This window comes from Sceloporus occidentalis, unplaced genomic scaffold (genome assembly GCF_023333645.1).
Source record: "Sceloporus occidentalis isolate IW3139 unplaced genomic scaffold, rSceOcc1.0.p SCAF_7, whole genome shotgun sequence".
Lineage (NCBI taxonomy): Eukaryota > Metazoa > Chordata > Lepidosauria > Squamata > Phrynosomatidae > Sceloporus > Sceloporus occidentalis.
The window spans coordinates 5,058,215-5,074,300 of NW_028316987.1; the positions used below are offsets into that span (position 1 = coordinate 5,058,215).

Genomic DNA, 16,086 nt, shown 5'->3' on the forward strand with positions numbered 1-16,086 from the left:
CTAAAGTTCGCCTGAAATTCCATAAAGGCGAAGGTCGCCTGGCCTAAACACATTTCCTCGGAAGCAAGCCTCAGGGCAGTAAATTCTTAGGAATTTGGGTAAGGCTTGAACCAAATGTGTTTCTATTCTCGGTAGGAACTCCTTTTAGCATCTACTTCACAATGTCTAGGACAGAGACGTTCTGAATAGTGGTATAAGTTATATTATCAAGAACTGTAAAGGTTCAGTACAACTAAAGACGGAGTCGGATTAAATGTTTGGGACCTGGGTTAACCCCTTTACTTGAAAGTAATCCCCACTGAAACCAGCAGTTCTTACTTCCAAGTAAATCCATATAGATGTGGGGTGACAGTCTGGTCGGTGTGATCCCTCGCTCTTTGGATTCTGATAGTACTTAATTCCAGATGTGAAGTGGAAATACGCAACCCTCAAGGTCGTCTATCTAACTATCGTCTGTCTGTAGGTAGAGAAATGAGTTACAAGGGCACCCAGTATTGCAACATTCAAGCCATAAATTGGTTCGGGATGAAGGATGGCGGAAGGAGGAAAACCAAAACGTTTAAGTGCCATATTTGCTTCTTCAGATAATAGATTTTAAAACAAACAAACAAACAAACAAACAGACAGACAAAAAACCCCTATGTAAGGTGACTATTACTGTGCCCACGTCTCTTGTTTGGGATGCAGGTGCATTTCTAATAATCCCTTCCTTTCTTAAGTGAGGCTGCTTACCTGGGAACAAGCCTCAGTGAATTCAGAGCAGGTTACTTCTGAGTGATTTGAATAATCGGAAACAATTTCGTACAGGAGGGGATAGTTGCTCAGCCCCAGTTGCTAAGGGAAACTAACCATCTCTTTTACCTGATGAAGAACCCTATCATTGAAATGTCGCCTTAGGACTACTTGGCTCCTAAATATGTTTATAGGGAACTTAACCCCACTGAGTTTCGGTGACAGTTATTTCCAGGTAAATATGCATATGTTTGCACCCTAAAACAGTGCTGGCCCTTGTATCTTTAAAATCCTAAAGCTAGGACATCTTATTTATGCAAACAGCACACATGAACAGATGTCGGGAGGAAACCGCTCTGTTCTCCCTTTTCTAAGGCTCATGGTTTCCACAATATGCATATTTTATTGCTTTATATCTCCTCTTTTTGAGGGAAAGGAAAGGAAAGGAAATAAAATCCCTTTGATCCTTTCCTCTTCTTCCCCTCCCCTGGTGTGAAAACGAATTACCCTAGCAAACACGCCTTCCTCTCTACCTTTCTAGTTGGTTTTTAGATCTCCCACTCTTCACTCACCCGTCTGTCTTACCTATCTTAAGACAAGTAAATTAGCCAAAGATTCCTAAAAGCCTCTCAGTAGCATGGAGTTATTTCTTAATGCAACGAAAACAAGGGCTATTTTCGTTAAAAAACAAAGCAATTTTCGTTCTAATTAAAGAATAAATCTTGCTGAACTGGATTGAGAGTGAATTTCTTACCGCTTAATGTTCTTGTTGGTCCACTAGCCTATCTAACTACCTAATTACCTACTTCACTTTGGTTTCCTCGCCCACTAAGTTTCTAGACTCTATTATTGCAACAGTATTTATTTTGAGGAGGGGAGGGATGATGGAGCAATGGATTTTGCTACGGATTCAGGTTAACACTCCCTGGACTTTTGGCTCAGGTGTTGAAAATAAATCTTTCCAGGGCATACTTTCGCTTGGAAATTGGTTGGGTTCCTCCCTACCATCGGTACCGCCTTGCCAACCAATTTTTTCTTTCCTGGCAATAACCCAGGCAGAAGACGTTTTAGCCCCAGCAGAATGTCTCTCTGTCTTCTGTATGTACCCTGTAGATCCGAATTTGTGTAAAAGAAACTGCGTCACAAATTCGCGTCTAGGGGAATATGTAGTTGACACAAACGCTACGGATTGCAGCATAAAAAGAAGAAGAAAAAGAAGAAGGTGAAGAGGGGAAAGGGAGGGTGGAAAAGGAGAAATGTAATAGTCTGGGAATGTGTCTAAAAAGATTGTCATTTTTGTTGTGCGTTGTGGTTGCTGTAGCTCTGGAGATTGTTGGTGATGATGCTGATGGTATGTGTCTATGGCATGCCGTTTTGGCAAAAAAGACACATCTCTTGCGTGTTTTCTGACTTGACAACACCCGACTTGGACGTTATATATTTTTTGACAATTTTTCATAACACAGAAAATTTTAAGAGAGGGGAAAGAACATCCTGTCTTCTTATATTTGCAAAAACTATTGTAAAATCGTATGTTTCTGTAAAGTGAGGCTAGAGAAGAATATTTGTTCACTAGGTGCCCCTCAGATCACAGAAGAAATGGGTCTCTGCCCCGAAGGGTTGCAAAGCGGCTTTGTATAGTGCCTCCTACAGATAACAATTAGCAGGAAGATAGATGGTGGATGGAGAACAAGAGAGAAAATGTATCTGCCTCCTATCTCCAAGACTTTACAACATTTCCAATAAATATTTTTTTAATTACTCTGGTAGTTCTAACCGACCTCTCAGAGTTTTTGCATATATATATATATATATATATATATATATATTCCGGGATGGGGGCAGAAGCTGTCTTTTTAAGGGATGGGTAATCCGAATTAGTTAATGACATTTCTATCGATCTCAAACGAGCTCTATCTATCTTTGCCACTGGCTCCACTCCATCACCAAAACTTAAACAGGAACCAGAGGATCAATGCAAAATAAAGCTAAGAGAAAGCGCCTCCCAGTCACCACCGATTTCTTCAGCTGAAATGAATTGATATATAAAATATATATATATACACACACACACACACACACACACACACACACACTTTTTCTTCTTCTTTGTTCTTACTTTGAACCGGACCTTGCCGGGGCAGGGGTTGTGTATGTTAGGGCTGACACTTTTTAACAGTAGACATGTTGTGGTTTCTTGATCGTGGAGAGATTTGTTTAAGATATGAAATTATGTAAATCCTGACAGAGTGACCAAAGAAAAGGCTGGGAAAAATGAAGAGCCTTGACGGTCAGGCAGAGTCCCACCTAAGACCTGAATGCATCTAAGTGCAAAATAAATCCAAATTCCCTTGAATGCAACATCTACCCAAGTTGGCTGCAAGGAGGCAACGGAAAAGATCCCCCCTCCTCCTCCATTGCCCTCCTTGATTATTTCCTTATCCGGGAATCCCAGGCAACCTCTCCATTGGTCCTTGGCATCACGTGGAGCTCTAACTTTGTTCAGTTGACGGCGAAAGTAGGAGGGCTCTCCGAAACAGGAAAAACGAGGGAGAAGGGGAGGGGAAGGAAGGGAGAAAGGGGGGTGGGGGAGAAAGGGGAGGGGGGGCTCGAGAGAAATAGGAATAAATTTTAGTATATTTTTGGGGGGTGTGCGTGCGGTGTGAGTGAGCGAGAGGGTGCGCGCGCGCCCTTTGCAATTTCCAAAAAGGAAAAAAAAAGATTATATTAATGGCCATGAGTTCCTTCTTGATCAACTCCAACTATGTGGACCCCAAATTCCCACCATGCGAAGAATATTCCCAGCACGATTACCTTCCCAGTCATTCTCCGGAATATTTCAGCGGCCAGAGGCGAGAGGAGAACTCTTTCCGACACGAGGCGTTGTACCCAGCGCGGTCCGCCTGTAACCAACCATCCTACCCTCCTTGCCAGGGCTCTGGGCACCAACCCGCCGTCCTATCTCCCCGCCGGAGCCAGCATGTCCTTGCTCCAGCTGGACTTCCGAACCATCTGTCCGAACCAAACCACACTTGCGAATCCATCACGCCAAGCCCACCGCCTTCCTGTAGCCAAAACTCTCTCAACCAAAGCCCGGCCGCTTGCAAAGAGCCGGTAGTTTATCCCTGGATGAAGAAGGTTCACGTTAGCACGGGTAAGTGAACCTTAAAAGTGCCGTTCGCTTTATACTAGTCTGCACCTCAAAGTCTTGTTGGGAAGATGAAGAAGAAGGGGGTGGGGGGGTGGGGAAGAGAGAAAAAGAAAGCTTATTGCCCCTGTTGTAAAAAGAACCATTCCCCTTGGAGATTTATGGTCTCCCTGTTTGCAGAGCGCTATAATTACATCCTCCATAAATTTTTATGGCTCTTCTTGGCCAACTGCCTTTGAAGTCCCTGTTAACATCCTCCTCCAGTTTCTTTCTTCCTTTCTTTTCCCCCTTCCTTCCTTGTTTTCTTACTTTCTTTAGAGAATGTTCCCCAGGAAAAGTTTGGAGGAGGGATGGGGGAGCTTTCCTTTTTGTTAATCCCATTGAACTGGTCAGCTGAAGCCAAATTCTTAAAATGTCTCTATTCCAGGGATTTGTGTGCTTTTTTGTTTTAACCCTCTCTTTAGACCAGTTTACTTAAAAGGGGATCTGGTGAGATGAGTTCCAAGCAAAGCGTGTCTAGGATCGAGGGGAGTTGGCTTACATGCAGGGTAAAACTTTTATAGAAGTTCGGGGTGTACAGTAAACTCTTCAGATACACGTGGTCCGATCTCCGTTCATCTGCTATTGCTATCCAAGAGGCTATTAAGTTGCAATATTTGAATTTATAGCTCTTTAGCAACCGCGATTTGGACTGGTTTTTGGACTGGTTTCAGTTCAAAGACTTGGGTTTAGCAGGGTTGTCTATCCGTTGGTGCAGACCGGTTTGACGCCCAATGTTTTGGGGGATTCCTAGGGACTGTGCTTTGGGCCCGTTTTGCCTACATCCTTCTTGCACTTACCCACAAGCTAGTAATTCATGCTTGGATGTTTTAAAAACTGGAGAGCAAGGTTTATGACGTTGGTTGGACTCCAGAGCTTAATGCGTTCCTCGATGTCTGTGTCCTTCTTTCCCAACCTAGAGATCCCCAAACCATGTCACCTTTGAAGTACCCTCAAATAAACCCACGGAATTAACTCTAGGTGGACTTTTAAGCACAGCTCCTGGAGACTTTGGGGCCAAGGACATGGTTCTGGCTTTATTTATTTTTGTTATTACCGGGAGGCCAGGCTCAGCTGTGTGTGAGCAAGAAGGGAGGTTAGATTCTGCGGGTTGCTTCTGGAAACTCTGGCAAAACTGAACAGTAAGTGAAGGAGTACACAATAAACACGTATTACCAACCCCACAACAGCTAGAAATGAAGTGGCCCTTGGGATGGATCCATCCCCAAGAAGGGAGGCGTTGGGACAACCCAGTCTTACACGTGTCTACTCCCAAGGAAGCTACACCAAACGCAACAGGGTAGATCAATAGAGATTGGATGCTTTGGCTGAAGTTCTGCACCGATTTACACTGGGGAAAGTCCGCTTAATCTCAGCGGGGCTTCCTTCCCGAGTGAGATCCTGTTTGTTTGAGTCTTAGAGGGAGGGGGAGGATGGTGGTTTGGGGTTTGTTATGCTTTGTAACTGGGCTGTCACGTTTTCCTTCCGTTTTGTCAAGCATGGAGGTCCTTGTTTTCCTTTGCTGCCTTGCCTTGTTGTTGTTGTTGTTGTTGTTTCTTGGGCCCGAAGAGTAACGTTGCCCACTCTCCTCTCCCTCCCCTTCTTCTGTCTTGCTCTCTTTCCCCTCCTCTCCTTCTCCTTCCTTTTGTTCTTCCTTCCCTCAGTCAACCCCAACTACACGGGAGGGGAACCGAAGCGCTCCCGGACCGCCTACACCAGGCAGCAAGTCCTGGAGCTGGAGAAGGAGTTCCACTACAACCGTTACCTCACCCGGCGGCGGAGGGTGGAGATCGCCCACTCCCTTTGCCTCTCCGAGCGCCAGATCAAGATTTGGTTCCAAAACCGGAGGATGAAGTGGAAAAAAGACCACAAGTTGCCCAATACTAAGATCCGGTCCAGTTCTGCCCCCAGCCTCCCGGTGCAAGGCGGGGGAGGAGGAGGAGGAGGAGCAGGCCCCCAGGACCGAACCAATGGACCCACCCCCACCCCCACCACCAACCTATAACCCTCTATTGAGCGTGGTCTTTGTGTGTGTGTGTGTGTGGGTCTGTGTGGATGTGTGTGCTAAGGACTGGTTATGAAAGGGAGGGAGGGAGTTGCTGAGGCTTCTCTGCTCCCTTGAGGAAGAAACAGGGGGGCTCTGGGGGAGGGGGAGAATGGGGAGGTGGGAGCACTATTTATATGATGGGAGAGGAAACAAAGGAGGATTGGGGAGGGGGGTTATTCCTTTGGCCGGAAAGCAGGATTGTCTTGGGGGGGGGGTGTTAGCTTCTCTGTTCTATAGGAGATAGAGGAGGGTGGGTTTTTTGTTTTGGATCTGGCTAAGATGGATCCCTTTTTCATCCTTAATCAAGCCAAACTCGGGCCCATTTGTCATGTTTACTCTCGCGTACAAACGAAGGACCTTATGCCAGCCATTAGCTCGACAGGCAGAGTCATCTTTAATAAATGAGGCCCGGTTTCACCTAAGGAGAACTGGACCCTGTCTCTCTCTCTCTCTCTCTCTCTCACACACACACACACACTCCTCCCTCTTTCAAACCTCATTTGTCCCCCTTCTTCCCTCCTCCCATCCCAACAAATCCTACTTTTAAGCCAGACCTTTAGTTAAAGGTGTGTTTCACTCAGCAATGGAAAGTAGAAGGGCTGGAAGGGGGGAAATAACAACAACAACAACAACAATAGTCATAAAAATCCTCCAAGCCCTCTAAAGATGTCATTGGATGGTGCATATTCCAAATCAGGGGAAAGAGGGACCCGGAGAGGGAGAAGGGCAACCAAAAAGATTGGGAGAGCCAGGGATTGACAAGAGAAGCAACCAAAGCAATTAAAAGGAAGAGGAGGAAAAGGAGGAGGAGTAAATTCTTCAGGTTAATTACCTAACCTGGAAGACCTGGGAAGCGAGGAGAAGACTGTGCATCTCAGTCTATAAAGTTGATTATAACACAAGGCCATCTGGGTTCCTATTAAAAAGGAAGGGAGGGGAGCTCCTTTGCAAACAAGGATGCTCCTCTTGTCCCTTTTCCGAGCTGGGGATGTGTGCATAAAGATGGGGTTTTTTTCCCCAGGGAATTCCCCTGGGAAGTCAGGGGCGAGGGAAGAAATATGTGTTTTCTATACTCCCTCCTTCCCTGCCTCTCCCCTCCCTATTCGCATATATATATATATATATATATATATATATATATATATATATGACATTCCGAAATGGTGTGATTCCAGAGAACTTGGAGGAAGGGGGAGGGAGGAAGGAACCCCTCCTTTCCTATAGTTCTGTATAATTACCTCTTGTTGTTTTGTGTATAAGAACATATGTGTACATAGTGAACCAAAATGGAAAAGGGGGTTAAAAAGACCCCCCCCCACAACCTCAAAATAAAACATTTATTGTGAACGTGGCTTTCTGTGTTCTTCAAAATCTCTCTTCGCAGCAGAGACACTTTTCCTTTGTTCTGATCGTTTGCACAAGCCTTCCCTCCCCCCCCCTTTTTTTTTTGTTTAAAGATGCGACCAGATTTTTATTGTTGTCAATTTCTAAGTCTAATGGAAACAAAAGATGTTTGACCATGGGGTATATCCTCCTTAACTACTGCTAAGCCTTATAAGGGATGATTTATTTCCTCTGAACATGCATCAGTGTGGTTACATTTTTGCTTTCCAGACTGGTTCAAATACTAAAATAGTAGTTACTTATTTTATTTTATCCTTAAAAACCGAGCTTGATGGAATATATAATGCACCAGTATGTTCTCCAAGGTATGTTTCCCCCTCTTCCTTTTCCTTTCCTCCACCCTCCCCACCCCAAAAAAGGTACCGTCTTCTAGGTATTTAATACGTTTAATGACCATAATTTTTGCACAGATGTTCCTTGGTGTTTGCAGGTTTTCTGTGTATTTTTATATTACAAAGGAGCCAGCCACTGCAATAGCTCAAACTCTGACAAGCAAATAGATAATCAAGAAGACAAATGACTTCTTTTGTGCTCCATAGCTCTTGTATTAATTTTCATTTTCTTTCTCATACAAAGTATCGAAAATACTGTTTAGGACGAAATAGCATTCCACTTCTAAGTTACAAATTATATGGAGGGGGGGGGGGGATCTGAGACCATACAAAGAAAACCATTATTTTCTCTCTCTTCTTCTTTTTAAAACCCCTCCATTCCCTGATACGATCCTAATACGGATTCTGACTTGGGCAAAATCCAATGGGAAGTTCTCCCACACTAGTTCCTCAGAAATGGAGGTCAAATTCATTTCAAATTCTCCTTGGAAGACCTCCCTTCTCTCCCCCCCCCCCCAAAAAAAGGAGAAAGTTTATAATGAGGGATAAATATTGTAGTAACTTGCTTGTAAGCCAGGATCTATTCATTATTCAAATACTGTGTATTGTTTTACTTCGTTCTCTTCCTCCCTTTTTGTAGCCCAACCCACAAATTTCACTACAGACTTTATTTTTAATGGTTAGATTAAGAGCTAGTGATTCCTGGAGTACATCCATGGCCCACTGAAATAAATGAGGCCTAGATTAGTCACGATCACACGATGTATATTCCCTTCAAGCCCCCTGTCTTTATGGTGACCCTGTACATTTCTTTCTTTCTTTTTAAATATACCCTTCCCATTTTATAGGATTTTCTTAGGTGAAGAATACCTAGAGGTGGTTTTTGCCAGTTCCTTCCTCTGAAATATAGTCTATAGTTCCTTGGTGATCTCCCATCCAAGTCCTAACCAGAGCTGACCCTGCTTAGCTTCCAAAATCAGAAGATGCCTCTAGGATATTTAAGCTACACTAGACATGATTAATTTCTAAGCATGGGGAATTCTGGATCCAAACTAATGTGTTTGTATACTGTGTGTATCTGCTTTTAGCCTTGAGGAGCCTTGAGGATAGAAAGGAAAGAATTACATATTATTATTATTATTATTATTATTATTATTATTATTGTATAGTGTCTTCTTAATAGATGAATGACAGACAAGTAGAAAAATATATGTATGGCTACTGAAGTTTTTTTCCTAACCTATGTCTTCTGTAGCCATCCTGCTATTGATGACCCATTTTTGAGCAACCATCCTTGTAAACCAGGAGAAAATGTATAGCAAGTGTGCTCTGAATTGCAAATGCTGGCCACAATCCAATCCCCACTTAATCTATAAAATGTTTGTATTAGAGTGGTGCAGAATAAATCAGAAGCAGCTACAGCCATGTGAACCTTTCTTGGAAGTACACTTTCCTGCAAGTAAATGGAAATTAATAGGTCTGAACTATAAGTACACACAATGCTTTGAAGATGCCCTGGAACAATAAGGGCCTTGTATATATACATGTAGGTATCACATAAGACAGTTGTGATAATAGCCTAAATTGGGTCATTCCTAATTAGAGTAAACCCACTGAAACTATGGAATTTACAAAGTTGTTGATTTTTTAATCAAATTCTTAGACATTCATATGGGATTAAACTAGCTGGGAAGAAGAAATGAACTTAGACTCCTCTAACATGTGTATGGTTACCTTTGATTGTTCAATATTTGAGGAAACGTGGATTAAAGTGTTTGGTATGGGGTTTTAGTTACAAAAGACGCTTGACAACAAAGGCTAGAAGAAGGTATGTGAGTAAATGGAGGAGCATGCATCTGTTTTTATATTATCTAGTAATGTCAGATCTGGGATAAGGCTGGGAAATGCTTTTAGAGAGAAGTTTGGATTTTGCAAACACTGGGGCCTCTCCCATGGAGAACGTTGCCCCAGTCTTTTCAGGGATACACCAAGACATTCCCTCTCTTACTCACCCGAACAAAACTTTAAAAGCAGATACTGGTAAGAATGTGGCTTCTATAGAAGCGAATCAAAGCTGGAGAGCATGAATAGCATTTAGGAAGGAGATTTCTATAGACCCCCAAAAGTTCACAAGCGTTTAAAAGCAGTCAGGGGCTGAGAAAAATGTGAGAATTATACCGAAAAAAATCATTAATCATTTCTTTTCTTCAAATACTTATCCTTTTTCCTATTGTTATTCAACAGCAAACCTCCGCAGACCTTCTGTTGGGAGAAAAAAAAAGAGAGTGCCCGGGAGCCTTGAATTTTGCAAGATTTCTTCAAGGGATGTGTGTATGTGTGTGTCTATAAATATATATGTATATGTCGATTTCTCACAGACATATATATTTATGTGTCCGTTCACACATGCAAAGTCGAACACTTTTCTTTTCTTCTTCTTTTTAATGGAAGACTCTGCTTCAAATATGAGCACCGCCTTTAATCGCTTGGAGAGAAATCATGGGAAACAAAAAAGGTAAAAAACCACATTTGTTTTAAAATAACGGTTTTGAAATTGTATATTGCTTCCCTTTTTAAAATAAAGAAGAAGGTGGGGACAAAAATCTGCTCTCAGAATCGATCCCTGGGAAACCCAATTCTTGACAACACGTTTATTTACTCTTTGTTTATTTATTTACTGGAAGTGAATCGCACTGAGTTCAGTTGTTTTACTCTCAAGGAAGTTTTATCTAGTTTTATAAGCCTTAGCTGGGTTTTCAGTGGGCAGTATTTTTTATCTTCAAGAATGTTTCCAAGCGGGCAGAGAAGGAGGGAAGGAAAGAAAGAAAGAAAGAAAGAAAGAAAGAAAGAAAATAATTGAAGAAATCAGAACTTCGATGTTTTGTTTTTGTATTTAAATGCGGTTAAATTTCCTTTGTCTTAAGACGATGCGGCTGTTGCTGAGGATAAGACTTAGAGCTTCGGAATTAATAGGATATTCGCTTTAAAAAAGAGAGTTTCTGCCTTTCTTTCTGCATGAATTGTGAAACCTCGGCGTTGTTCTCGAACTCTTTATCCCAAGGGATAGTGTAAGGATAATGTGATGTATTTCATAACGGTAGATAGAAAAAGAGGAGGTGTGGCTAGTGAATTTGTGGTAAAAATTCGCCTGTCGGGCGGGTCGGAGTGTGGATTTTTGAAGGTTCGTCAACAGAGGTGTGAGTGACCGATTCTCATTCTCTTTCTTTCTCTCTCTTTCTCTCTCTCTCTGTCTATCTGCATTTCAGGGTGGGGAAAAAGGGGGGGGGGGTTAGTATTAAACGAAACGGAGTTAAAATGTGACCCTGGCGAGCTGCGGAGTGAGCCTCCCGAGTTCATCCAAGGGACACGTTTTCTAAGCGATTAGCCTGGTATTGCGGCTACAGAGTGACCCCTCCAAACCCCTTGACCTTTTCAAGACTGGACATTGTGCTGTGTGGTATGGCTCACACAGGAGCAAGGGAGAGGGGGGTGACTAAAGCAAACTCTGCAGGCCAAAAAAAGAGAAAAAACTGGGCAAAAACATGAAAACCGAACCTCCCCGACCCCCACCGCACCCCACCCCAATCCCAGTCCAACCCAGTCTATGGCTTTCTTTGTGCATGCATGTGCTCTATGCGCCGGTAACTTGGCTTATTGCTCCTCATTTTGGCTGGAGGGGTCTTTCGCGAGGGCTTTTTGTTGTTGTTCGTTCTCTGATTGATTTAGGGCCCAGTCCAGCGGGGAAGTTCTCCTGCGCAGGCCTCATTGAAAGCATTGGGACCTGTAAGAAAGAGAGAGAGACTGAGAGAGATTGAGAGAGAGAGAGGGAGAGGAGGCTGGGATGATGGAGAGCTTGGCTGATTTAAAGGCGGTCCCATCATACTTTGGTCTGTTGGGATGTCATTGCTTAAATCATAGGCACGATTCAGGTGTCACAAAGTGCTATCGATGTTGCTCTTTTATTGTCAGCACCAGTCGCAGAAGCAGCGGTACTGAGGATGGTTTTTCTGTAGTCAACCCACCAAGCCCCTTTTCTCCTTCTCTCTCTTTCCTGGAGGAACAACGTCCATCTTCCATTTGGGAAGGTGTTCAAGTTAGGTGTGGGGTGGACAGCATCCTTGGCAAGTTGGTATAGTCAGAGGGCGCCTAGCTTTGCAGGCAGAAGAAGGTGTGCTATGGGACATCCATTCATGACACATCACCACCACCCTTTCTGCGTCCTTCTCCTCTTGCCTTTTATTCAAGTTGTTGCTGTGCGCTTCAAAATTGCTTTTAACTCATGGTGACACTAAGGCGAATCTATCATAGGGCTCCCTTGGCAAGTCTCTTTACAAGGGGGTTGCCATTGTTTTCCTCTGAGGTCGAGAGAGCGTGACTTGGCCAAGGTGGGTTTTTAATGCTCTAGCAGGGATTTGAACCCTGGTCTCCAGAGTCCTAGGCCAAGGTGCAAACCTCTACACCAGAATGGCTTTATTTCATTCAAGACTCTCCCCCAATGTGTGTCTGCATTAGAAACCTTCTTCTTGATAAGACCTAGACATGGGTAAACCAGTATCATTAGAAAAGGTATTGATTATAGGTTGTTTGTATTGATTATGGGCTGCTTGTGGTCATGTATGCCTCGTCTAAGACTTATCAGCTGGTTAAAAGAAACCTTATTTGGTTAAAATGGCCATCTTCCCCCTCTTTTGTTTCTTCTTCTTCCTTTGGTTATCTCCACCCCCCACTTCCACCTCCTTTCTCTTGGTATAAGTTTTCAATACTATATATATACATACACACACACACACACACACACACACACACACACATATATGAAGTCAAGGGTTTTTTGTGCTGATTTTCAGAGATCTCCTATCTTCATCCCCAGTGGAGTCTTCAGGCCCACAAAGTTTCTTTAGAAGGGAAATGCAGTCTTTGGATGAAGTTTCTTTACAGGGAGATGTCTTTTTATAAAGGAGCTGGAATCAAGGAGTTAAGGCACTGGGCCTGACTTGTGACCAATGGCCTTTTCATAATGTGTCCCATGGTTCATTATGGGGCAAAGGGGGGCATTCAGACCTTTCCACCTGCATGCAATATGGTAAGAGGATGAGTGAGACCCAAGGTGATTTAAAACCAATCTGGGATTTAACATGAACCTGAAATGGACCATGGACTGAATCCTGAGAGAGTGTGAATGGTTTTGTGGACATCTCCAGGTCAGTCTAGCTGGCCCCCAGGGGCAGCAACCCATATAAAAGGATAACCTGTGCTGTTTAACGAGGTTCTTTATCCACTTAGTCTGGCCTAACCATAGGGTTGCCAAAGTGAAAACTGGAGAGGGCTCCTGTACCTTTAAGGGCTGTGTAGCAGAGAGGATTTCAGTTGATGTTGCTTGTCATGCAACCAGGTAGCAAGCAATATCTGTGAAATTCCCTCTTTTGCACAACGATTAGAAGTACAAGAGGCCCCTCCAGTTTTCAGTCTGGATCTTTGAGTGCACCGAAAGGACAAACGACAGCCTCTTTTGGAAATATTAGTTCTAATCAAGCATCTGAAGGATTATTATTTCTTGTTGTTGCGTGCCTTCAGTCACGGGACTTACTTGGCAAGATTTGTTGGGGGGGGGGGGAGGGTTGCTTTTGCCAACCTCTAAGGCTGAGAGTATGTGACTTGTCTAAGGTCACCCAGGGGGTTTACATGGGCCAGGCTAAGATTCAAGCCCTGTGCAGTCCAGCTCTTAAACCACTATACTGTTTGACATTGGCAAATACCAACCACCAAAAGATGCAAAGCCCTCCTCAACCCTTCACCCCATCAGTGTCCTCCAAGTGTCCTTTATTCAGAAAGAAAGTTTAGTGTCCAGTTATGAGGGCGACTGGGATAAAGCAGGGCGTAAAGAATTGTCCCCCCTCACCCTTCTCCTCTACTTTATTATTTTTAAAATAGCAAAAATAAAGCAGGCATCAATGCATGTGCAGCTACTGAAACACTTTTTTTGGGGGGGAGGAAGATGAACAAGGAGAGATAGACCATTGTATATATATATGTCTTTGGTGTCCCCCTCTGCATCTCTTCATCTTCTCTCCCTTGCGCAGCTCACTTCTTTTGTCCTGGCCACAATACATGTTTGCCTTCCCTACAAAGAAATGCACATAGCAGTGTACATGTGAGCCAGCCTGGTGTAGTGGTTTGAGGGTTGGACTGGGACTCTAAGAGACCCGGGTTCGAATCCCCACTCAGCCATAGAGACCCACTGGGCGATCGTGGACAAGTCACATGCTCTCAGCCTCAGAGGAAGGCAATGGCAAACCTCCTCTGAATAAATAGGTTAAGAAAGCTCTCGCCACAAACAATAGTCACCTTGAAAGCTTACAAACCGAGGCGGTTCCAAATAAAATGAAGAAAACTCCCCGGGTTTGTGGCCCGCCTGGCTGAGCCTGTTGGTGTCCCGTTGGTGAGAAAAAGGGGAGTCTGCACATGCTAGGTCTCTCTTTTCCCGTCTTTTGTTGTTGTTATGTGCTTTGAAGTTGTTTCCGACTTATGGTGACCCTAAGGCGGGCCTGTCACGGGGTTTTCTTGGCAAGAGTTATTCAAAGGCAGTCTGCCATTGCCTTCTCCTGAGGCTGAGAGAGTGTGACTAATGTTGGTGCGTCGGGATTGGAACCCAGGTCTCTAGAGTCCTAGTTTAACTCTCAAGCCACTACACCACGCTGGTTCTCTTTACTGCCTCACTCACTATGACTTATTTAATCCTTTCCCGATCTTCTCAGAGAGGTGTAGAACTACAACTCCCATCGTCTCCGTTTACTGATCCAAATGGGAGAAGATTTTTGATGCCTTTAGTGTTTGAGTGTATATACATTCTCTCCCTTTCTCCCTTTCTTCCCTTCGCCTTGGAGACATTTGCCCCCAAACTACCCCCACAAAGCACACACGCTTTCAATCCCTCCCTTTCACCCCGGGCTCTGTGTTAGGATCCTGCTGCTTTTCTCCTCTGCAAACGTCCCTTTCAGCGACAGAGAAAGAGGCGGGGAGGTTCGGCTGGCCGAGGAGCGCAGTTTGGGAACGCTCTCAGTTTGATCGGTAGCCCCCTGACAGATTTATGATCCCCAATAAAACCGGCGTGTTTAAATTCGTAAATCAATCTGCCTTTCCCACTATATAAACGTTCATTTTATCTTGAGAGGGAGAAAAACCCTCTCGGTTTCTCGCACCTACGAGGGTGAGGCGAGGCGCTTCCTTTCCTTTGAACTATAGAAGACAGAAACATCTTTTTAAATCAAAGTTGCTCTTTTTTTAAAGAGAGAGAGAATGAAAGAAAGAAAGGAGGGAGGGAGCTGCAGACGGATTTTTTGTTTCTTTTACAACCAAAGGATTATAGACCTGTTTTCGTTTGCTTTCTTTTTTCCTGTTTTTTTAAAACTCCAAGAAAGACCTCTTTTATCCTCCCCCTTTTTCTTCCTTCCTCTTGCTTTCTTTCTCACCTTCTTTCGTTTGTTCGTTCTTTCTTTCCTTCCTTCGTTCTTTTTTTAAATTTAATTTTAATTAAAAAAAAAAAAACGACAATGCCTTTCAACACTCCTAGAGGCTTGAAAACTGGAGATCTTAATCTTCCTTCCTTCCAATATTTCCCTTCATTAGTAATTTTTGAAGAAGTCAGTCCTGCACCTTTCTCCCCTCCTCCTCCTCCATCCTTTTCTTATGCAGTGTCTCCTCGCAGCCGGTTCATCTTTTGTTCTTTGTTATCTCTCCGTTGTGGTTTCCAACCCTTACAAGACCAGTCCATTGACTGCAATGGGGCTTCCTTCTTTCTCCAGCCAAGCATTTAGGACGGGATGCAACGGAGGATACAGGGATTTAATAGGATTGGGTGCTAAACGTTAGTTAAAACCAGTGTGTGAAGCTTTTTCTTGGGAGGTACGTTTTGACCAAAGTCGAAACGCCTTGTCTCGTATTGTTTGTATCAACAATATTTATTTTTGAATACTTATTTTGTGTTTGCCAAGATTGCCCCGAAACTATTTTCCTAAAGAAGGGAGTGTAAGGTCGCAGCTTTACTCGAGAGTAAAAGGCCTTTGAGCTCCAGATAGGTTTTGTATTTCTCCTTCCCCGCTGCAATTCGGATTAGCATTTGGGGAAAAAAAAGATTGCTTTTACGGGGAAAAAAAGATTTACGGAAGGAAAAGGGTTTCCTTCAGTTTTGGGTTGTGTAGTATATGGTGTGCTTATGTTATAGAATTGAAAATAGCCCCGTTAGTCTGGAAACTCAGGATTCAAAGCTCCTGCTACCAACATCTTTCTTTCAGTTAGCCTCAGAGGTGCTACAAGATCCTTTTGCACACTTATGTTATAATACAGAAGGTTTGTTTGGAAAGGATTGCTTCAGCAGACCTTCTCCG

At 43.6% G+C, this 16,086-nt stretch overlaps 2 protein-coding genes across 2 annotated transcripts in view; both read left to right on the forward strand.

The window, feature by feature from the left end:
• HOXB3 (homeobox B3) overlaps positions 1-16,086 on the forward strand; it is a 56,393-nt gene that overhangs the window by 2,019 nt on the left and 38,288 nt on the right. The window contains exon 2 of the mRNA XM_089531732.1: positions 9,947-10,217. The gene's annotated coding sequence lies outside the window, so the exon portion shown is untranslated. The remainder of the gene's footprint in view (positions 1-9,946; positions 10,218-16,086) is intronic.
• On the forward strand, positions 3,368-6,042 carry LOC149309071 (homeobox protein Hox-B4-like). Its single transcript, XM_089531734.1, has 2 exons — positions 3,368-3,886; positions 5,584-6,042. Exons 1-2 carry the CDS (start codon positions 3,463-3,465, stop codon positions 5,922-5,924), a joined length of 765 nt encoding a protein of 254 aa, XP_089387860.1. The 5' UTR covers positions 3,368-3,462; the 3' UTR covers positions 5,925-6,042.

Excerpts from the sequence above, each read along its gene's own strand:
- LOC149309071 (XM_089531734.1), top strand. The coding sequence starts at position 3,463 with ATGGCCATGAGTTCCTTCTTGATCAACTCCAACTATGTGGACCCCAAA. Across the intron at positions 3,887-5,583 it reads GAAGGTTCACGTTAGCACGG|TCAACCCCAACTACACGGGA; the intron begins GTAAGTGAACCT and ends TCCTTCCCTCAG.